At 38.7% G+C, this 24,036-nt stretch overlaps 1 protein-coding gene across 3 annotated transcripts in view; it reads right to left on the bottom strand.

Annotated features, from left to right (window-relative positions):
• Positions 1-270: 270 nt before the first annotated feature.
• REEP3 (receptor accessory protein 3) overlaps positions 271-24,036 on the bottom strand; it is a 34,110-nt gene continuing 10,344 nt past the window's right edge. For all 3 annotated transcript variants that reach the window (XM_039719635.1, XM_039719636.1, XM_039719637.1), the window contains 7 exons: positions 17,931-18,003; positions 14,233-14,309; positions 13,616-13,736; positions 12,212-12,325; positions 4,872-5,019; positions 2,306-2,457; positions 271-1,555 (listed from right to left, as the gene is read on the bottom strand). In XM_039719635.1, the coding sequence (XP_039575569.1) occupies positions 1,499-1,555; positions 2,306-2,457; positions 4,872-5,019; positions 12,212-12,325; positions 13,616-13,736; positions 14,233-14,309; positions 17,931-18,003 (742 nt within the window). In that variant the 3' untranslated portion in view covers positions 271-1,498. The remainder of the gene's footprint in view (positions 1,556-2,305; positions 2,458-4,871; positions 5,020-12,211; positions 12,326-13,615; positions 13,737-14,232; positions 14,310-17,930; positions 18,004-24,036) is intronic.

The raw sequence follows: 24,036 nt of genomic DNA, 5'->3' as shown, positions 1-24,036 counted from the left end.
TTCCTCTTTGAGGGAAGTAGCAAGGACTGTCCCAAAGATGCATAATAAAATACTATCTGCAAAAAAGTGGGTGGTTTCTCCCTGAATCCACAGTAGAAATACAGTCACACAGCAAACTAAAATCAGCCTAATTCTCAGAACTGCAGAAAATAGTACCAAAGGTGACCTAAAAAAGTAATTTTAACAAGTCACTGCATTGAAAGACATTGCAAAATTAATCTCTGTGCAGATATGCCATGGGACTCTAGGTTATAAAATGACTAAATCAACTAGACTTTTAGAAGAAGCTATTTATATGCAAATATTTTAGTAATAACCTCAGCAATAAAAGAAAGTACTACACAGGCCATTTTAGAATCCACATATGGTATGAAATATACACTCATACATGTTCTGAAGTACACATATATATAAATATATTTGTTCTTAAAGCAATGTAGAGCAAAACTAAACCAGGGCCTGACTAAGCTATCATACATACCTTTATGGCAGCATGACTTTAACACACAGCTCATGGGCTGATCAGATCCCTGAGGCGTATCACTGGAATTGCTACAAGTTTTACTTACCACAATTTTAACCAAAAACTGACTTAAATCATGTTACATCTCTTTAGATGGAGTAAGACAGACACAAACAAAACAACCCCACAAACAAAAAAACCCTCAAAACCCCCCCAAAAAAACCACACACACAGACAAAACCCACACAGCCCTATAACACATAGAAAGGCACCTGATAATATTGTTAGTAGCAAATATCTACAGCATCCTAAGTGTACTTAAGGAATCAGGATAAATTTTAAAAAGATCATAAAATACAAGAATTGCTGGCATTCAAAATGTAACTCTAACCTATCTAGCAAGTCACTAAAATGACATGTGCAGTTGTAAATCATTAAGAGTGTGCAAAACTATACAGTTTTGCATAAAGTGCTATATGTACCCCCAGTTTGCAAAGCTTGGCAATATGATGCAAGATGATGATGTTAAGGATGTATCCAACCTACCTCACCTTTCCTTTTTCTTTCCCACCATCATCCACTGTCCTTTAAACTGTACATTTAAAAATTACACAAAGGCCTGTTCAGGAATTGTAGTTCAGAAAAATATTTCAAGTATATCTATCTTTCAATGTAAACTTGGGGACACTATGGTTCAATTCTCACAAGCTCTAGATACTTAAATCTTCTGCTAATTCAATTGGAGTTGTAATTATTTCAGTCTGTTCAATACCTCTGGCAAAAGAGTATTTCCTATTCCTCATTTAACTCCTATTTAAGGAGTGCTGAAATTCATGCTGTAACTTGTCCAGATTTAAATCTAAACAATTATAGAAAAACAGAGTAATACTTTATCTGATCGCTTGGGTTCACAAAAACAAGTCCTACCATATCTGTTCATACAGACTCATTTTAGGAATTGTACACAGATCTTTAAAACTTGAATTCAAGTTATTATAGTACAGCAGTTTCTCTTGCAGGCATTGTGCAGTACACTTAAAAGTATACAGCAGGTCTCTTCTTTACTCTGTATTTCAGTGATCCATATCGTATCTGAGGGGAAAAAGAAAATTATAACAAAGATTTGAGTCACACCAAGTAGAAATATGATTCATCTGCCCACTAATCTTATTTTGTAAATGTCTTTCAATGTGTTTTGGACACCCCAGTTTCACTAAAATAATCTGCCTCTAAATAACAAAGTTTCAACAGAATTGGGCAAGAAGAATAAGTATCATCTGTCTTCCTGCAATGACCCAGAAGCTTCTATAAGACTCCACAGAGATTTATCCTGAAGTATCTTTAAATTTTGTGACGCATGCACAAATAAAGTGCATTGAACACTAACTAGGATCTTCTCTTTGTAGATCACAAAGAGTCAGGCCGTGTGTCTATGGGAATTTAAAAATTCTGAATATTCTTTATCTATTAAACAGGAGATGGTTAAGTGCACACAACATGCAAATGATAATATTGCTATCCACAACCCTTCCAAGGTGAGAGCTCCTGAAAGAGGGCTCGGTGGTGTCAGAATTAGCATTGCAAGCACAGAGTCTGTTTCATCTCCTCTCCCTTGCTCCTTGCTTAGTTTATTTCATTCATGTATTTCCTCTAAACCCTCCAAACTACAAAAGCTCTGAACCTAGATATTGTTATCACACACTTCCTTCCCCATTTAGCATTCCAGAACGCAGTTATTGTTGACAACTTCTCCAAGATCAAAAATAAAAATCCATTTCTGCACTATGAAAAATGCCAATATACACTGAACAAACAAACTCAATTAACAGGGATCATACTTGCCTCTTTGCGGCCTTTAATGGTTTTCACAGATTTCATACTCTGAGTTCTTCGAAGGCCTCTCTGAGCAAACACTTCATCCTCTGAATATGTCCCCTCCATCTCTTCATCTGTTTTATCATCTCCAGGATTTTTTTCCAGTGGAGTTTTGTAACCTTTAAAAAAAATTATTAAAAAAAAGTAGCTTTAACTTTTGATTCCTAAGAAAGCTGTGATTTTCATCTTTACCACAGGTGATTTATCCTTTTAAATTATGTGCTCATTTCAAAACAGAAACATTGACTCTGCCACGAGTTTGGTATTTCTAATGCAGCCCCTTGGTTCCACAGGTATGAAATGCAGTGATTCTCCAGTTGTCAAAACTGAAACCACAAGTCTGCTGACATCTTCTGCTTTACACTAAACTGCAAAAACCTTAGTGGTCATCTTAAGAAGTACTCAAGATTTTTGAACACAATCCACATGAGAGGAAGGTTACATTTAGATAAACCTTTACAGATCCCTTCCTATACAAACCATTTCATGACTCTCATTGATAGGATCCTTCATACTCTCCTCCTCCTGCAATTTTATTACCAAAGCTCCTTTCAGATCGGTAACACACCCAAGTACCCTTAAGGGTTGTTAACATACTGCAAAACCAGGACCAAGATTATTACCTAAGACTCTCACTAGAGGGCACAAACTGCTCAAAAACAAACCCTGAAAAGCTCCTTGGGGTCCAACAGCCCCGAATCCCCATCACAGACCTATCACAAAGCTCTCAAATACACTCTGGTTCCTTACTCAACAAAACTCTCCTTTTATCCCAGAATCTACAGGCTGTAACACTCAGCAACACCTTTTAGACTCCAAACTAAACTTTATTAATGACCTGAGTACATTTCATCTTAAGCCAATATTTTATTTAGGCTTAGCTATTTTTTTTCCTCATTTTTTTTCCTAGAAATTAGAATCACATAATCTATTGCACTGTTGGTTGAGGCAGACATTCTGTCATTCTCTTCTGCCATTTTAGAGGCAACACATCTCTGCTTCCAGTAGTTTCAATTTACCTTTTTCAACAGAAAATATTTCTATCACATCTGTCTCTCTGTTTCAGACTAGCAGGGTTTTTAGGGACACCAACACTTCCTTATCTTCGTTTGTAACACGTGATGCATCAGCATCCCATCCACCTTTTTCACAGCACTCCCTTTTTCCCTGCCAGCTCAGCACCATCCTATGATCCATGTCCTACAACTAGGCCTTTTCAACCAATTTGCACAGAACTCCCAGCTCAGACCACAAAAAATAAGATCCTGCTAAGCACAGCAGAATATTGCTACACAGTGTTCCTAAATCTATGTGTACTTTTGATCTTTAAGTTCCTAATGCTGCAGAAATTCAAAGAAAACATGAGAGGTGTATGCTGGATATCAGACCTGGAGCAGAAACAATTAATTAAATTCAACTAGCTGTAAGAAAGCTTTCTGACATTTGAGATTGAATCTGACAATCAGTGATTATTTATCCAGTATAAACTGAAGCATTAAAAAAAATTAGAGCATTTTCAAGCTTTTCAGATAGGTAAGTAATGCTCTCTCACTGAGGAACAGACCCTGCACAACAGCTGCAGTGACATCATCTCCAGTGCAGCTCTCCATGAATTCTTGGCTTTCTCTCCTGCCAGAAGCTCCAGCTCACACTGCCCTGCACAGGATACCCTCTGAAACAATGTGCAATTCAGCTAGGTCCCTTCAGCTGGCCATCTATTCCTCACAAACATCATGGGCTACCACACTATCCATGGAATTCCTTGGACCACACAAACACTACTCCTCCCCAAAATGGAGGGATAGGAAGGAATGACAGGCTTAGGTGAAGATAAATAGCCCAGATCTACTTCTTTTGTGGGAAACATCAGCTCCTTTACATCATAGCCTTGCCATTTAAAAAGGTGTAGTTACCAGACTTCCAGCAAAACCTTCCTTCAAGCATCACAAGCTCAAGAGCAAAGTGATGATGACAATAACAGAACATGTAATATAATAATGAAATAATAGTGTCTCTGAACAAAACCATATATTGGTCACCACACACCATCTTCTAAGTGCTGACTGGCACCAGTCCATTATGAAAACTTGATGCCTTTATTATTCCTATCACCATGTACAATTTTACATTTTGATCTATTACTACAAACCTGGTCAATTAATTTCTGTTAATTTTCTCTTCTATTTACCGAGCTTCCATATGTTTTCACATTTAACTTCTTGTACATTTGTTACACAAACTCCACTTAATCACATAACATTTGACTTCCAATTAAGTTTTACTTTGATAATAAATTCTTGCTGCCAATTGGCAATGACAGGAGTGATGAACACAGTATGATTACACTGAGAATGGCTGTGAGAAGAAAGTAATTCAGGAAGGATTTCTTAACTGTCATAATTTACTTCACTTGAGTGTACTGGAATTCTTTGAGGCCCTATCAATTTAGAAATGGGGTGAATGTATTTCTGCTCTTCCACTTTTGCTTTGGGTGAATTGTTCTTTTAGGTAGGGAAGAAAAAAAGATACTTACTTGAAGATTCACTTGTAGAGGCTCTGGTTTTCTTTTTAGCTTCTGGCAATGTCTGATAAGGTCTCTGTCCAACAGGCTCATCTCCTTGTATAGTAGTCAAATCATGCATACTGAAACTTCTCAGTTTCTCAGTTATTGCACCTTGGCTCTGAAATACAACAACAGTATCTTTGGAAACCAGGCAGAGGTTTAACTTTGCTGCTCAGCTTGGGTTAAGATGTTTAAGCCCATGCTTCCTTGTTGCACAACAAAACCCACTGAACATACACATGCAGTTGCTTTACATTTGATTTAGGTATTGCTTTACCCACGCTTAACTGTGCGCTACTCCCAGATGACAAAGTTACACAAGCTGGCAGCTTAATTACAAATGCTGCATTTTACTCCTTTAATCTGAGCAAATAAAGACTGAGGGTAAGTGTTTAAAAGAAACACACATCAGAAATGTTCACTTCAAACATGGCAGTTCAAGGTAGCACGACAGTAACACTTCCACTTGAAAGAGTATGGTTGAAGTTAGTTTTCTGCTACTTTATATTTTATCCTCCAAAAATTTGAATAAGATTAAGAAGAAAAGTGTTAAAAATACACTCTGTAACATTAACTCAAATAACTGAGAAACTGGCAGCACTATAAAAGCAGCTCCAGTTGACAGAAACTTGAAACCACAAACCAAAGAGGTCCTGCCTGGACTCCAGGCTAGCAGGTCCTCTTACTAATATAGATTTACTGCCACAATACCAACCCAAAATCTAATGCTGCACAGGAGAACAGTTAATCACATATGAACAAGTATTCCTGCTCCAATTGTCTTCACTTTTTTTCCATATGGAACATATGGAAATTTCCCTGTTGGAAAGAAAGGTCATCCAGCAGCTCTTTCATCTTACATCAGATGATGTTATTATTAAAGCATTAAAGATTAATTTATTGCATAAGCAACTAAAAGAATAAGACCATGAGAACACATACGCAAAGTCATGTTAAAATAACATTCAATTCTTCCATCTCTGGCACAAGGCAAAAAATAACCATTTCAGAGAAAGGCTGACAAGCCCATGCATGAATTCCACTTCAAGCAAGTGTTAAAAACTTTGTTTCATTCTTACAAATGAAGCTTTTAAGTAAAATTCTTCATTTGACCAGCATGTTAGCTAGCAGGAGCAGAAACCTGGGTACAATTCCATACACCTTCCTCTGCAACAGCACCAGCAGAAGGCAATTCTGGCACTGCTAGCCACAGCCATTTGTTCCCAGTCTCACGACAACAACTGTTTTTGCAATTGGTAGACCAGCACCGAATTAGTCCGTGTTAAAAATAGCCATGTAAAGTGAAGAGACAGTTGAATTAAGCTCCTTAAGTTTGTGTGGGTACCAAAGGGCAGGGAGAAAAGTGGCTGAAACCTAATATTAATTTTCTAATGACTAGTCATTAGTACAGCATATAAAATTAAGACAGTGGACAGTGTGCTACTGAAGCACGACAAATGTATTATAATTCTTACCCCACCACTCATAGACTGTCACCAAACAACAAAGAAAAGGTTTTTTGTGGGAGAAGTAGAAGCCTTAACGTATTCTACCTCTTCCTACATACTTGTAGGATGACTCAGTTCTCAAAAACTGAAGTACAGCTTGCCTTTGAGTTAAAATGCACTATGAACACTGCACAGTATCTGCATTAAAGATTGTAAAAATCCCCAAGTCAAATTTATTCCCCAAAATGGCTCATTTGAGGCAGGTCTCCTAAAGTCTCTCCTAAGGCAGGAAAAATCCTGCCCTTCCACTATTCCACTTCTTGCACTGAAAAGCATTTCAAGCAAACTACATCAGGAACCAGCTATGCCTGAGAACTTTATCAGCTGCTAGGACATGGAGAAGAGCACTGGAGAAAGAACTGCTTCTTTTGACAAGTAACAGCTTGCAGTAAATACATTACTCTGCCATAACATACAAGACTGTTCATCAGTCTGTGTCCAATGCTTAAAGAGCTTGAACAGGACTCCAGTATCAGTCACTGAACACTGGTGAGTATGTGAAATGGACCTGGCTGGTTCTCAGCAGAATCCATACAAATTCAGCACAGTTCCACTCACCAAGAGTGAACAGAGTCTACTTAAAATAGTGTCAGAAGCTGGTTTTGGCAGCAGCAGAAGTATAGAAAGACACACTTGTTTAACAGCTGCCCAGCAAGTTTATTCATCATGTGATATACTACAAAAAGACATTTGGAAATTGCATAGAATAATGCAAGATTATAAAAACTAACAATGGTAAGAATTCACATTACAAGCCTATATTTCTCATTCCACTGTAGATAGAGGACTAAATCCAAGCTAGCAACATTCAACCCTATTTTCCAGTGCAGCTTTTGGATAGAAAATTTTGTTTTTCAAAGGAGGAAAAAAAGTCAAGTATGTGCCATAAAATAACATTGTGCCCTTAACCAAACTGCACGCTTGAGCTGGAGCTCCTGTGGAGCACTGCCTCATTCAGGGAGGACGTAAGGGATTTATACAATGGGCCCTTCATTCCAAAACTACTTGCCAAGATGGAAAGTTTTACTCAAGTTACACACAGAAAACATTGAGAAGTTTGAAAGGATATATACACAAATAAAGATGCAGCACACATGCCTGAGAGTCACAGTAGGAATGGGAGCTGCACAACCACTGCTGTGCTGCCCAGTCCCCATCACACACTACACTAATCCTATGCAGTTATTCCCTTCAGGGCCCCCAGTCCCTATCCCACCCCTGGGAACACCCAGTCTAGCCAAATCAAGATTGATTTCTACTTTAAGTCCACTGCATAGACTGAAGGACAAATTTCAAGGTGTTCTGTGGGAGTCTGCATAGCACTGTGCTCACACTGCATTTAAGACTTAAGAAGATTCTTCCACCCCCATGCCCAAAAGCAGCAGTTAATTGCTTTTTGCTGAAACAAAGCATTCTGTGTAGATCTGGATTACTATCAGCTCAGGATGAAAGTCTGGCTGAAAAATATTAAATTCCTTCCTACTGCAGGAAATGTGAGATTAAATACCCTTTACAGCAGGAAATGTGAGAGTAACATTCACATTCAGAATAATAATGCTTTAAGAGCTTTAATATGTTGTTTGAAAGGTCAAAGAGTTACAGCTTGAAAGCAACATGTTTGCCCTAAAAGCAGAGCAATTCAGTTGTAGGTGGAGCTGAAGAGGATCTCCTGCTTCCACTCCATGCCATGGACGTGGCAGCAGCCATCACCTCTCCCAGACACACACCCCAAGGTGCTGCCAGGACAAGATGGCACAGCAGTTACCACTGGTGGCCCATGACATCAACAGCCCCTGCCAGTAAGGAAGGAATACATCAGGCTGCACTCAGCCCAGAGGCTGAGAACTAAATTACAGCCCAAAAGACTGACACACACACATTTACAATTACAATGCCAGGGAAAAAGAAAATATATCACATCAGCACTAAAATTTCCATGTAGGCAAACACTGAGATAAGAACTGTGAAGTCTGTGTGTTGTCTTAAACAAAATATAAGTCTTAAAGAATTATTTTTTTTTTCTTCATTATTCAACAGCATTTCCTAAAACAAACTAAACATTTTTTGGAGTCTGCATTCATTAGCAGTGACCAATGTGAAACACCAAATAAAGTCATAATATGTTTCAAAATAAATTCTTTAAAATAAATATAGCCAATTTAAGGGTCTCCTTTCAAGACTACTCAGCCTCTAGTAAGCTATTAGTAAGGAGTCTCATCAGCTGACCCTTGTATATGAAATGCCATTTTCTACTCTGTTATTGAGCATGTGCTTTTAGGGTCTGTACACTTAACCCAGGGAAGCTGCTGTAAACAAACCCCACATTGTGTGCCTCAGGGAGTCCCTGCTCTTCAATGGGACTTGCACCCCTCAGTGGCCAGGATCACTGACTGGAGCTGCCTGCCTTCCCTGGACAAGTTCCCAATGGACTGGGCAGCATGCAGCACCCTCATTCTCAGCTGTTCTCTCCCTGATCCGATCCAAGCTGACAGGGAATGACTTCTGCTCCCTCTCAGCCCGGACAGGGACTGCTGTCCCGTGAATGACCTCTGCAGCATGGCAGGCAGCCCCAGCAGGGAGGAGGATGAAAGCAGTGCTGCTCCCCAGGGTGATGCTGGCTGTGTGCCACAGCTGGCTGCAAGAGAGCTCCTTCCTCTGCCATGCCTGGAGTGGGCACAAGGGGAAGGGTGAGCAAGACCAGGAGAATAATTCTCAATCAGCAAAAAGATTCAGGATGACTAGAAGGCATTCAGAAAACACAGCCCTCAAAATATATTATCACCACCAACACCACTTTACAAATTAACACTATTTGTGTGACCTCATAAAGAGGGACAGAGTATTTCACAGCTTAAGCAGCAGTCTCTGTGCTCATAGTGATAAAGACACCGGTTTTCACTAGTAGCTCAAGAAATCTGAATTCATGGATTAGCAGAAATTGAAACAGAGGTAACCATCATCTCAGAAGACCTGAAAAGAAGATCCATCCTAGTATGAGATATATCATTGGAACTTAAGTGTTGTGGATATAACTTCCCCAAATCCATAAACCACTGAACTATTGAGGCATCTTGCTTCTGATTCTTGTACTAATAATTTCCTTCAGTATAAAGAAAAAATTAACACAGACTATCTTTCATCTCTAAATCTCCCAAAACCAGGATTTTACAAATATGTTTTCTGACATGCTAATTTAAGACAATTTGTCTCACTAATTTATTTTGCTGATTCTATTTAGCAGGTTTTGCAAACACTACATTTTATATGAACAGTGGCTAACTACTACCAGCTAAAAATATCAGTATGAGAATGTAAGCTATAAGCCACTACTCCTGCCAAATACATTTAAATTTAACTATAGGGGAGCAGGTTTAAATCTATGTCAAATTTCAGTAGACTGACCTGGCTGGCTGCTCCAACCTCCCTAACAGAGCCAACAAGCCTTTTAATGGTAATCCCCTGTTCCTTTGACAAGCCTTGCAGAAATTCACTCTCTCCCACATTTGATATTCAAAACATTTCAGCAAGTTTCCAAGCCACTTTTAACACCCTCCTAACGTCAGCATAAGCAGTTTTCTTGGACACTTTAGTGTCTTTTGACATGGGTTTAACCCTGCACACGTTTAGCCTCTCCCCCTGTCCTAATTTGAGATCTGCTATGTCAGAATAAGCATGTGTGCTCTATTTAAAAAAAGGGTAAAAAAAATAGTGATGAAAGTGTGCCCTCTTTCCCATCAAGACTGATGCCACTACTACAATTCTGGTCCTGAAATCCTCTAGCATGCTCCACCAGCTCCTGGTGAAGGGATAATCTTTCACCTGCTGGAGGCAGCAGTCAACTCTTGAAGAACAGGGAACAAAATCAAGAACACATGCATTGTGTCCATTTGCCTGCACGGAGCAGGCACGCTCAGCATTCTGGAATGACAAACCCAAGAGGCTTAACGTGCCAAAATAAAGATTTTTTTCAGTGAGTCTCCTCTTTCATACTGTTTAAAAATCATGCCTATTTTAGGTCTATGGTATTGTGGTGGTTGTTTTTCCCGAGCATCTGATCTGCACTGAACTAATTCTGTACAAATATTCATGAGCATGTTTAACAAGTTTGAACAAATGGAGCAGGCATCTTGCCAGTCACAGCTGAATAGCAATGAAATCTAAACACAGACATTTCAGAAAAAGTTATTCATTATTTCAGAAGAAAGTGGGAGGAGATACTGGTATTACTTCTTTTACAATATTTCTGTTATACCCTAAAAATTAACAAGGAAATATCCAACCACAGCCAAACATAAGGAGCACACAAAAAGCATAAGAATCCTTACAGGTGCTTATTGTAATAAATTTGTAATACAAAGAATTTGCATTTTAGCATTTAGCAAGTAAACTTTTTTCTCCCAGTAGAGCATTTTGGGTGTGTGTTTGTTGGGTTTATTTGGTTTATTTAAATAACCTATTTTCACTCTGGATACTTTCATTCCTTTGCAGGTACACTCTACTGCATTCTAAATTATTTCATGTCTCAAGGCAATATTAAGAATTTGAATAACAAAACCCCCTACAGTGATCAAATTTAATCACTTTCTCAGTATTTTAGGCTTATTATGACCATATTTAAAAACAAAAAGTTGTAATGCTACCACCCACACGTATCTTTAAAAAGAGAGAAAATGAACAAACAAGATATGCATGACTACTTTTCCAAAGATTTTGAGGTAGCATGTGAAAATGCAGTTTTTAGGAATGTCTTTTATTTATAATGCAGGAAGTTCACAAAGAAGCCCAGACACTTCAGCTAAATGCCAGCTGTACATACTCAACTTTGACAGCCAGGGATCTCTACATTGTTTTCTGTTATCTACTGACAGTGTTCAGGTTTTCAGTCCTGTTACTATGAGCACAATGGTTCCATTTATTCCCAGGAAGAAATTAATCCTGATTGCCTCAAACCTGTGATTTCACTTGGACATGAACTTTTTTTTTTTGTGTGTGATTTTGGGTTTTTTTGGTGGTTTTCTTTTGTTGTTTTGGTTTTTTTGGTTTTGTTTTTTTTGTTGTGCCTTTTTTTTGGTTGGTTTAAATTACTATTAGGTAGGATACACATTGTCTAAAGTATACTCCTTTCAGTGCACAAATTGCTTACAATCTGACATATAAGCTTGTATTTTGTGTTCCTACACCCAGAGCTCTCTGAAATACTGAGGGTGACAAGTTTTTGCAGGAAGGTAATCTGGGAAAAACAACAGATTACTCCATAATTTAATGGAAAACACATGACAAAGCAAGTGTTTGCTAAACATCAATAGGCAGGCTTATGCTTAGTATATTAATTTAATAATTCACCCAACAAGTTGCAAACAGGTTAATTGTGTCAAGAGAATTTTTAACCATGGTAGAAGTCTTTCATGCCTTTCGTATGTGGCATTACCTCAGGTTGATTGGAGAAAAACAGCAGAAAAGCCAGAAATCCTTTAAAAAGTTTGTTTATCAACAAGAAAGCACAACAGAGACAGAAAAGAAACAGTGGTCATCTTCATTAAAAGCCTGCACAGAAAACTGAATGGTACCTTTTGAATTAGAGTAAACTGATCTGATCATCCAAGAAATAACTACAAGCCATCTTAAACAAACAAACCAACAAACACAGTATGAGCAGGAGAGGGCTGCAAGCCTTTGTGTCCCAGGTTTTCAGCACACTTGCAGTATTTATCTTTTTTTTTATATATAAGAATGGTAAACCCTCAGTACAATTACACTGTTCTATATCAAACTCAAAACCAATGAATGCAAGCAGAAACCTACCTTTACAGCTGCTGTCACTGCAGCAGTTGCTGCCAAATTCAACCCTTGCCTTCCAAAATTCACCATGGTCTCATAGCCTCTTTCTTTGGCTTGGACTATGTACTCATCAATCTCCTAAAAGAAAAACATTTAAACTTCAGAAGGCTGTTCATAAGACAGCAAAATTACTCCACAGTATTATTTTTCCATCAGTAAAGGAAGACAGAATATTTAAGAAAATATTTAATGGGATATATCTTCGTATTCAGATGTTTTGTTCGTTACAATTCTCTCATTTAAAAAAATTATATGTGGTCAAACAAGAAGGTAAAGTAGATCACTTTTGCACAGCTCAGAAACACTGCAACAAGTTCCTTATGGAGAGTAAGCTTAACTTGTTAGACAGCTTTTCAAGAAATAACATCATCTAACATGAAGTCAGGAGCTCCCTGGAAAGGCAGAGCCGACTTACAAAGAACTTCCAAAGCCACAGCTTTGAAACAGTTAAGTACCAAGGACAATACAGTCATGACATTTATCTCCAGCTCTGGTAAATGCCTGGAGTTGAAGATAAAAGTCTGCAAGGTTCTTCCCAACAGGAAAATATCTCCTCACCTTACAAAGTTGCAAATTGTATCTAGCACAACTTTCAGAAGGTCAAGATGACCTTACTGTTCCTATCACTGGCAATCTTGTCAGCAACTTGCTTTGCCTAATAAAGGCCAAGTCTAGCCTTATGAACTGACCTTTAGAAATGCTATTTTCTGTAGAGTGAGGTTTCTCAGTGCTTGTCTTCACACCTTTGCTAATTGCTCTTTCCACACATCCAAACAGGATGCTGAAAAAGAGCTAAAGCAGAGCTGTGTCCCTGTCATACTTCGACTAAAGCTCACCATCTTCTAGCTATTTTATCTTTGGGTATTTACTGTTGCAGACTGGTCTACCCTTAAAACTCAGTAACAAGCCTCTCCTCTTGTCTTGTCAGTTTGGAAACCAAAAAAAGTCATCGATGTCAATCATCCTGAGAAGTGCTATTACTAGTTTATGCTAGAAAAAAGTGGTAACATTAACAGCTTTCAGTAAAGCTGTGTTCATGCTTCTGTGCAGAGAGCACTGTACACCTGCTTGCAGCACAAAGTCAAACTGCATCACTTGCACTCCACTGGCTCCTCAGAGAGCATCAAGTAGAGCAGGGAACACCAAGCTCTCACGGCAATGGGAAGCAGGACCTTGACAGCTCAGCAAAGCTAAACAGGGCACAGACACGGACAGCCATGTGCACTTGCCTCTGCTAGCCCAAATTCATGCTGCCAGGCAAGACAGTAACAAGCTGCTCTGCTTTTGTAGTGTATCTAGCAACAGCTTTTATTTCAGCATATGGTGTTTCCATATTAGGCATTAAAAATCTGAGAAGCAATTTCTTACCCTTTCTTTAGAAGAAAGCAGTGGGTGGAGGAATTTTCTGTAGATTAAACTTGCCCCTCTAGTATATGGGGAAAGGAGCCAGATAACAAAAGCTATCTTCAGCTCATAGTACAGTGGAAACCTACAGACAAGTTAAAGGTTGCACAAAATCAACAACTGCAGTAAGAAAATGCACAGTAATGAATCATTATGAAGAGATCGTTTAAAAAACCACAATTATATTAGCATATAGGATTCTTCATAAACAAGAAGCTACACTAGACAAAAATTAAATGAGTTATGGATTTATGGACTACTGTCATTTAAGAAATGACAACAGTTAATATACTTGCTTTTCATTCTACATTCCTTCACAGAGAAATTCTAGGCCATCCTTTTAAGATTCCATTCCCCCATTCAGTTTCTACAGTGAAGCTAGAAATGTTATAGTTCCTAATTCAAGTGACAGTGTACAGCAAACTTGAAACAGATGCTGTTCATCTATTTACCAAGACCTTTTCCTGTAATAAGGGTTATTCAACAAGCACAACTTCTTTACACAAAATAAATCAGGACAAATCAAAAAGCATCAGAACAAACATCATTTCCTCTGGAGTTCATAAAAAGCAGGGTCTTACCAAGAGACTGTTAGGTCAGTTATTGTTTCAGTCACTGTATAAAGAGCAAACACAATCCAGTACATCATCCAGCGAACCTGGAAATTAAAATACCAGCTTCACTAAGAGCTTTGATTTCACCTTTACACATAAAATACTATACACTGTACAGTTTGTTCAGAGTTGTCAAAGCAAGACATTCAACAGTACTTTGTTTTATAACAGTTAAGAGACTCACTCATTTTTCTTGAGCATTAGTTCAAATTTGGTTGTCTAAGCTGATTACTTCTTTCAAAATAAATACTACAGAAATAGTTCCCATGCATTTGTCTTCCCTAAGCTATCAGATGCCACATGCAATGTATTTCCAAAATGGGTCACTGCAAACCACCACTGGTTATTTATACAAACTGAACTTCCACGTGTCCTTTAACTTCCTAGGACAAAAAACCTGCACCACAAAACCATTTAAAAACAAACAAACAAAAACCTAAAAAACCAAACCAGCAAAGAATAAAACAAACCCACCACAATTGTTAGAAACTAGTTTGAGCCCTAAATTCATGGTACTCTCTTTCGAAGGGAGGATATATATACACACACACCTTCCCACAGAGGATGTGGCTCAGATTTAATCTTCACTTTTAAAACAATCTTTTTTGAAGTGGATTTAAATAACTACTCAAAACCTAATGATACACTGCTGCCTGTTTCATGGATGTGCATTACAGTTTAAAACCACTTCCTCTGTCAGAACCTGAGACCCATTTATCTTAAATGCTTTTCTGTGTTTCAGTTTGAAAAGAAACTCAGTCATGTGATAACATTCTTCACTTCAGTCTCTGAGAGGATTTAGATATTTTAGGCTTGAATAAACGAAGACAAATGTACACAACAGCTGAAGTCACTGCTGACAGGCCATGTGACATTTAGACTGGTGACCCTTCCATGAACCTGAGTCAACACCTGAATGAAAACAAAATTAAATCCAACCTTGCCCCATCAACTTAAGCATAATGCAACACAATTTTTAAGATGCCATGCAAGACTGTATTTGTCACCAAAATTATTTATCCAGGCTGTTCTTTCTTTAATCAACACCTATTTACCCAATCAAGAACAACAGTGGAAGTGGAATTTCTCCTGGGCTGCTAGAACAATAAAAAAAGCCCTGCAGAAGAGCACATGAGATGTGCCAGGAGTCCTGCTGAGGACTGGGCAGAGATTCTATAAAACACAAATCACGTTCTAGTACAACCAATGCACTAGGCACCACAGCACTAGGCACCAGGATACCACTAGTATCCTTGACAAATGAACCTGAGTGACTTAGAGGGGTTTTCATACCAGGAAAAAAGAAAAAAAGGACATGAAAAATTGAAGGTCAGATTTCACACTACCCAGAACACTGTCATCTACTTCAAGTAACAGAAGCTTCAACTGAGTTTTATTTTTCACATTAAAAGAGTGATTACACATTTGTTTCATTGAAGGGTTTTCTTCCTAACATCCAAGTGTTAAGCTCATCTTTGTTGGCTCTGTCTGAAGCACATTCTTTCAGGTCAGGATTTTGAAGCCAGGATTTAAAAAGGCTGGTCTGTTCAGACTTATAAACTACATTTCAGATGCTTATTTCAAGTACTTTGGTGCAATACAGTGAAAAAAACCATCTCAAATATCTTAGTAAACACCATTAAACCAGGGTAATTACAAGAACAAACAAATTTCCTCAAAGGCACAGATTCTAATTTTTAGCACTGAATTCTGTAAGTCTTTTAAATTACCATGGTCAGCCCTACACTTTTTCCCCCAGAAATGATCTCTGACCAATTTGCTGCATCATGACCTACACAAGAAGTCAAGTGTCAGTTCTTTTTGTTTGGTTTGTTTGTAGTGGTGGAAGTAGTGGCTGAGTAAGATATTTTACTGTTACAAAGCTCTTATCGATTCAGCAACACAGATGGCTCCTGAGCCACACAAAAGCCTGGAAAGGAAGTTGTGCTTGGGCCATAATGTGAGTGACAGCAGACCTGTGCCTTTAAAGGAAAAGCTGCACTTAAATCTAAACCTTTTCCTGTGAAAGAAAATGACCCAGCTGGGAAAATGACAGCCATGGATCATCCCTAAGACCTAATCTGGACAGTCAACCCAACCAGCAATGGAGTGATAACTCACTGATGAATCATTGTCATGCCCTGCTAATGAAAAAGTCACTGAGATGGCTCTTACTCATCTTGCTCCATGAATATTTTGTATGTGACTGCAAGTTCTGGGACTGTTCAAAGACCACAGGTTCACACTAAAAGAGCTGCAAAAATACAATTCCAGCCATACTAGCAGGGGTCCTCTGTAAGGATGCCCAAGAAAGACAGGTCATAGCTAACAGGACAACTGAGGTGAAAAATATATCTCAGCATTCTAAAATATTACTTCTCTTTTTCTAGAAAACATAGTGCAAGAGGCAATGGTAGCCTCTTGAAGTGATTTCCTTTATTTTGGCTGGAAACTGCTATGCCCTACTTAGCCTTAGATCAGTTTTGAAGGAGCAGGGAGGTAAAGCAGATTATAAATTCCTTGCATTATAGACTTTCCTGACAGAGTAATACAAGCATGAGACAGAGAAAATTCTCCTGTTAATTTTGGTGATTTTTTTCTCCCATGAGTTTAACTCTGGCAGGCACCTGCTCTATCTCACAAATAAGCTCCAATCAGCTTGTACACAGAAACCAGAAGTACAAATATGATGTCCTTTGGGGCCTTGATAGGGTGATCAGACTAAATTAAGACATTCAAGGGGAGGAACAACAGCTACCACAGCCTACAACTATAACCAGGTACAAAGTGGAGACATCACACATCAGACAACAGCCCTAGGTCACAGCTACACTGCCAAGTTCAGAGTGACTGATGGCCCTGACCCCACCCTGAGTCGGGCAGCCAAGTTAGGGCCACGATTCAGGACAGGTTATTTGCTGAAATCAAGCCAGGCTGCCTCTTAAAACAGGGAAGCAGCACAGTGACTAAAGCTCCTTGTGACTGCAACTGGTTAACATTCTCATGATTATCATCTTGCTCACACTGACAAGTAAATAATTTAACAGCTTAATTAAAAACTGAAGTAACTATAATTGTGTTTTTCTCCATCTTTCTCTTCTGTCTGTTCTGCTTCTTTTCTCCACACCACCTAACCAAGTTTTTTTTCCTCCCTGGTTACATTTTTTTCTCCTCTTTTAGGAAAAATAGATTAACAAGAACTAACCTTTTTCTGGTAGATTCTGAGTCCCCTATTGAGCTCCATACAATGATATTAAGCTGCTGCTGCTCTTCCAGTGGTCACTATGAATCAGTTTGTCAATACTTATACTTGAGGTGTTGGCAGAATTAGGAAACTTTCATTCTACCCCCTGCCTAAAAGTGCATTATTTCTTGTACTTGCTGAAATAGAAACCAAGCCTTTTAGGTTTACATTAAAAATACTCTTTAAAAAAAATCTATATACAGCATAGTGTGTTGAACATGTTTCAGCATAAAACTATGTAAAGTATGAGATACCTTCAGCCCTCCAAACAAAATCAGGGCATTACCAATAGGTTCACACAAGTGCTGTATTTAACAGTAAGACAGTTCAAGATTTCACAAGATTTATTACACAATGAAAATGTCACAGATCTATATCAGCAGAGGTGTGTCATTAAACAATTAAAAGGAACGAGACTTACATATTCCTTCACATTTTTTGTTTTCACAGCTTTGTATGAGTAGTATGCAGGGTACAGCATCCCAAACACCAGCCTATTGGAAAACAGAAAGAGCCTTCAGGATCTGTTACACAGTAGATGACAAAACAGTGAAAACAGTGACAATACAGTGACAATTCATTAGAATAACCCAGCCAACTTAATATAAAAAATCCTGTTCTCTAGCATTATAAAAAAAATTAAAAATAAAAAAATCAGTGTTGTATGTTCCTTGGAGGAAGTTTCATGATAGGCAAAACTAGAACAACATGAACAGAAAAGGGTGGATGCCCTAAAGACAACAAACTGTGTTGTAAGTCTGTTTCTAGTAGATAATGTAAAACCAGTTGTTCAGGTTCTTTTACAAGTGAAACTAGTCCTGCAGCCTGTCCACACCAAAAGATAGTGCTGGCAGTGCTATCAAACTTGAAGAGCCTCTGAGCCTATCAGTAGTTAATCACAATCATGTGCTTTTATCAGAGTATCAGAAGTTTATTTCCAAAAGAATTTTGAGACAACACTGACTTAGAACATTTCACCTCCTTTTGCTAGAAGTCTGCAATAGCAACACTTAGAAATGGAGGAAAAGTGGGAATTAATTGAATTGATTTTTGTCCCTGTGGTAACACACCAGCTCTAATGTCTCTCACCTTCCCTTGTTCTGGCTGAAATTGTAACTATTAAGTATCAGAGATAAGAAAAGCCTTTATTCATCCTTTAACCCATAAAATAGACTTTATAAGGGTGGAAATTATTTGTTCAAAGAGAAGATACAGAAGAGGTTCCTGAACACCACAACCACTACCAACTGTTTGACATGCATAATAACTCCACCAGTTACTGGCCATCTATGCATCTCTCCCTAATTCTAAAACAGCACTCCAAAGTCATTTAAATAACTATTAGTGGCCTGCTCATTTAAGTGTCTTGCAATGAAGCATATGAAAGGGAAACAGCTTGACTCTTTCACTTTACAGATTTTTCAGCTACACTTTTCCACTCACTTTACTGTCAGGTAGCATCACTTCTGTAAAGAAAAAAAAAAAAAACCAACACATTTTTACATTTAAACAGCAATTTATCATCTGAATGTATCACTCTGGAACTGCTATAAACATGAACTGGGACAAAACAGGATTTTAAGAACACTTCTTCAGAAACAACTGATCTTAAGCAGCAAGCTTATTACAGAAAGAGTAGGACAACCATAAAACTAAAATGACCTCAAGTTAAATAAGAACACTAGCATAGAAAACACAATAAAGGTAGCTAGTTTTTCCATCTAGAAAGATCTGTTATTCAATACTAGTCAAATCAGGAGTTAAAAAAATACCTATTTTAGTAACCACTTTTTCTTTTAAAGAATTTTTCTGGAAATCACTATAAAACTAGAGGGTGCAGTGGTAAACAGCACAATATATCATTATTATATTATTCTATTATATTGTTATTATTTTATTATTTATACACCAATATATAATAATGCAGTAGTGTTTTCAATACTGCTGTAAAATGGAAGTGTTAGCAAAACTTCTATTTGTTCACTAGAAGTGGGTAGATGGGATTAAAACAAAACACAGCACATGAGTCAGTAATAATAGGAACCAGTACCATGAAGTTTTTATCTCCTTACAGCCAGAGCTGACACAAAGTGTGGCATGATGCTGCTGCCAACTCTGGCACCAGTGTCTTCCTCACACAGGCCAACTCCTCTGACTTTAGTTAAACCCACCAGGCAATTTTACAGGCCAGGAGCCAACTTGTCACCAGTGAGTGTAGCTGAAGGCCAGCAAATTCCCTTTTAGCTTCCATCTCTGCACGATGGATCAGGGCACTGGCAGAAGAGATCACTGCAGCCGACTGAGGCAGAAACAGCCACAAGAGGAGCAGCAGGGAGCCTGGGCACACAGATGGCTACAAAAGCCCCACATGTTCTACTCCTTTTCCTCTTTGGATCCACACCTCCAAAGAGCTCAAAGCTGTCAGCAACACCTACTGCTACACATTAGAAGCACATCCATCCTCTGATATTTCTACAGAAACTGTACAACTACTTTAAGGATGTTCCCAATTATTCTATGGCTTTTCAAATATAAAAGCTCAAGTGCCATTTTTCCAAGTGTGGTTTGTATTTCACACTGAGCATCAGCACACTGCACGGATGGAGCAGACAAAAACAAAAACTTTCCACAGATGGAAACAGATTTCAGCTGAGTGTGACGTCATTTACTTTATATTATTAGTAGATACATGGATAATCCTGCTTACCAATGTAATTTCACTGCCAGTTGTAAGCCCAGCTATTTCAGGTTTTTAGCTGGACTCAGTAGCTACCAAAGCATTTTTGGTACAGACACCTCCTTTACAGACATTTTTTTCATGTAAAGAGAAATGCTTCTCAAATATAATAGGAGATTAAAATAAAAATACAAAAGTATCCGTATCAAAGGGCCTTTAAATCTGAATAAAACAATGAATTTGCATATCCATAGAGCTGTATTTTTTAAAAACCTAAACTACTGCCTGTATTACCACATAATCTGTGGTCTTACAGTTTTAATAGCTTTGAAGTGAATAATTATTGAAAGGTTCATTTATGAAGCAAAGCAACTGAGTTTGCATCTGACTGATAACTGAAGTATCAGTCATCTGTACACATGCTGCTCTGGCACTGAACATATTTCACCTGGGTAGTAAACAACTCTAAAGCCACAGTTCTAAAAAAAAAAAAATTATTAAAAATAAAAGAAACTAAGAGACAAATAAAAGCCACTCAAAAGTACTACTTGCATCCAGACTCCTCAAACACTAAGCCATTAACATTAACAACAATGCATTTAAGGGTTCAGTCTGTTCACATTGCCAAAGTATTGCCCAAAGCATGCAATAGTGTTTGGCACTTTATTCTTTTGTTCCTCCAAAATGCAAAAAGGGAACCCTCTCTGTTCCTTACCTAACAGTATAAAGCAATACAGGAAACTCTTTTAGCATGAGATGCTTTGGAGACAGCACCATTCACAAAACTCCCTTTCCCTAAAAATTTTGTAGTAGAGATGACACCCATTTGTCCACTCAAAGGCTGAGGATCTCCACAGAGTGATACAGAGCCAGACACTGTGTGCACCCACAGTAGGAATTTGTACCTACACCCTTGAGTGGCAGGCTGGAGAACAAAAGAATCCTCCATGCCTCCACAGAACCAAGAACCTGCATATAAAGGCCTGATAAACTGCCTTGCTTTGCTGACTGTGCCCAGCTCCCCTTCTCAATACCAAGTGTTTCCCAGTTACATTAGGAGTGCCTTCCATCCCTGTCATAAACATATACAAGTTTTTTTTTCTCAGAGCTGGTCAGACAACATGGAAATACCAGAAGTATTTGTACTGTACTGTGCATGCAGAAACCAGGTCTGGTGGTGGTAACACAATTTTACTTCTGGATGAACTATAATTACTATTCCACATATGGTTAGCCAGTTTAGCCTAAGCAAGATTTCATTTGAAAGGAAGTCTACTAATGAAAACAAAATAGCAGAATAAAAATCTAAAGAACAATGCTTGAATCTTTGGCTGGCTGTTCTTGGCTATAAAAAAGGCAAATAGAGCCATATGCCTTACCAATGGGATTTCAGTCAGCACACACTGGAAAAGCAGAAGCATTTTGCTTAGACTGTATACTGCCCAAATACTTCCAAGCCACTCCCATCAAAGATCAGCAGTTTGGACTCTGCTCTCCTTTTGTTTTGGCTCCCAAGTGATGAGGCTACAGTTATGGATTAAGTTTTGCCTGCTGTCCACTCTCAAGCTTGAAATAAGGCACAAGGAGTACATGGAAGAATCCTATTCAGGGGGAACAGCCAAAAACCCTGCATGTGTTGGGTTGACCCAACACCAGGTGGACACCAGGTGCCCACCAAAGCCATTTTGTCACTCCCCCCTCACAACTGGGCAGGGGAGAGAAAATAATACAAAAAGGTCAGAGGCTGTGTGGAGAGATAAGGACAGAGATCACTCACCAGTTACTGCCATGGGCAATTGCCAACCCTGTTTGGGTAATTGGATTGTTAATCTATTACCAATCAAATCAGAGAAGGAAAATGGGAAATAAGAGTAAAACCTTGACACATAAACCCAATACACTGCCAAAAAAGCAAGACTCAAATCATGCCTTACCTTTCCCCCTGAGTGATACAGCTAGGCTGTGACTTCTAGACTAAGCCAGCTATGGTTCACATGTCCAGACAAACAAAAGCTTGCCCTGGCATTTTTGTCCTGAATGTTTTTGAAAAGCACTACCCCAAACAAAGTTATTCTGTCCAGCACAGAATTTTGTTCCATTTTGCTATTCAGATACACAATAGTAACCACACAATCTGCAGTAAAACACTACATATTCAAGTAACTACAAAAACTACACTTGGACCAAAATGCCAGTCTGCTACAGGGACAGGGGAGCATGAGGATCAGCTCCTGAACCCCTCAAGAAATGTATCCTACTTTTTTTCCAACCCCCCCTGCCTTGGGCAAGGAGCAGGGAAAATCATGTAAATCCTATTAAAAGAACATGTCTGCCAACAGTAGTGAACTTCAAATTCAGCAACTCCTTTAGCAGATTACAGTTACCAAAATGCAGGAATGCAATCAGAAACAGGTCTGTCAAAACCTTCACAGCGTTCTTATGACCAGAATACAAAAGCCAGAGAACAAAAATGTCTTAACAGTTAAAGAATATACCCAGAAGCACTGAGAGATCTGAATAAAGCACATTCTTGAACAGAGCAAGGCAGCTATTAACTTTCCAACTTAGAAAGCTGGAATTCTCCAAAGCAACTGCCAGATTCTTCCAAAGCACAGCATAACCAATAGTAAGGCTCAAGCAGTCAGAAACCACCCTAGAATTTTAACAGGAAAAATTACATCCCTACCAATTCCTCCAAAATTTGTGACTTTTCTATGCCAGGAACTTTCATTTAATGGGTCCCAAGTATAACAATTGGAAGCAGTCTGATAGGAGACAATTAAGCCTTTTTTCCAATGCAGACCTCCAGGCTCCACAAGTACCCTATCTACTCATGTTTATGGACTAATTATTGATCTACCCCAAATTATCTGGCACCTTTTGCCAGGTAACTCTTCAAGTTGTCTCAACATGGAGATATCCCTGTCTGAACCTTGAAAGAAGTCTAAAAAGAGCACAGCAAAAAAATTATAAAAAATTCTCTTCTGTAAGGGATGTTCTCCACTGGAGTGTGTGTGCAAATGCTGATGGATTTATGGGCTCCAACAGCCCTCTCCAGACTCTTCCCATGGCAGTGTGGAACAAGGGACAGCTAAAAAACAATTCCTGAAGCAAAATCCATGCTACCCTCTCTAATGAGTCAGCCTGCAAACTCTTTCACACGGTCAAGTTGCATCAGTGTTTTAACACAGTTGTCCCAGTCACCCTTCCCATGAGTTGTCAGGGCATTACTGGTACACAAAACCTGTGAATCAACTCACCTCCTGCTCACATACAGATCCTGTACAGTACAGAGGTACTTATTTATATCATTCTAACTCAAAGAATCTGCACCTGTGCCTGGAGATAGTGCCCAAAATTTGCATCCACAACTGAGCAGTTTTTCTTGTGCTGCTGGATAGCCTAGGCATACTTTAACAGAAGAGCAAAAGTCTGGAGATATCATCACCATGTCATAAAAAAACAATAAAAAATCTGAAACAGATAACAAATCCTGCTCAAAACACAATCAAAAGGCCCAACAAACCCAGCTGTACAGAAAACTCCAGAAAGCTAGTAGTGGAAGGCAATAGAAATTGTTCTAAAACCCTTAGTCATTCCTCTGCATGACCACCTATTCACCTCTGGCTTTTATGATACATGTTTGCCTGCTGCTGTAAGAGCGTCCTGCCCATCCCAGCACTCCTTCCTGTTTACAGCCTCACAGGCTCAGCACGGGCAGGGCACTCAGGTGAGCTCACACTGCCCAAGCACCCCCACCAGGAACTGCAGGCACACCATCTGCAGCGCTTCCTCGAGATACAGAGCAAACACTGAATGCCTTCAAACACAGAACAGCCCTTACAAGAGA

The sequence above is a fragment of the Passer montanus genome, unplaced genomic scaffold, assembly GCF_014805655.1.
Source record: "Passer montanus isolate IOZ18808 unplaced genomic scaffold, ASM1480565v1 scaffold42, whole genome shotgun sequence".
Classification (NCBI taxonomy): Eukaryota; Metazoa; Chordata; class Aves; order Passeriformes; family Passeridae; genus Passer; species Passer montanus.
Note: the sequence above shows the minus strand (reverse complement) of the source record. Positions and strands in the feature narration are given on the sequence as shown.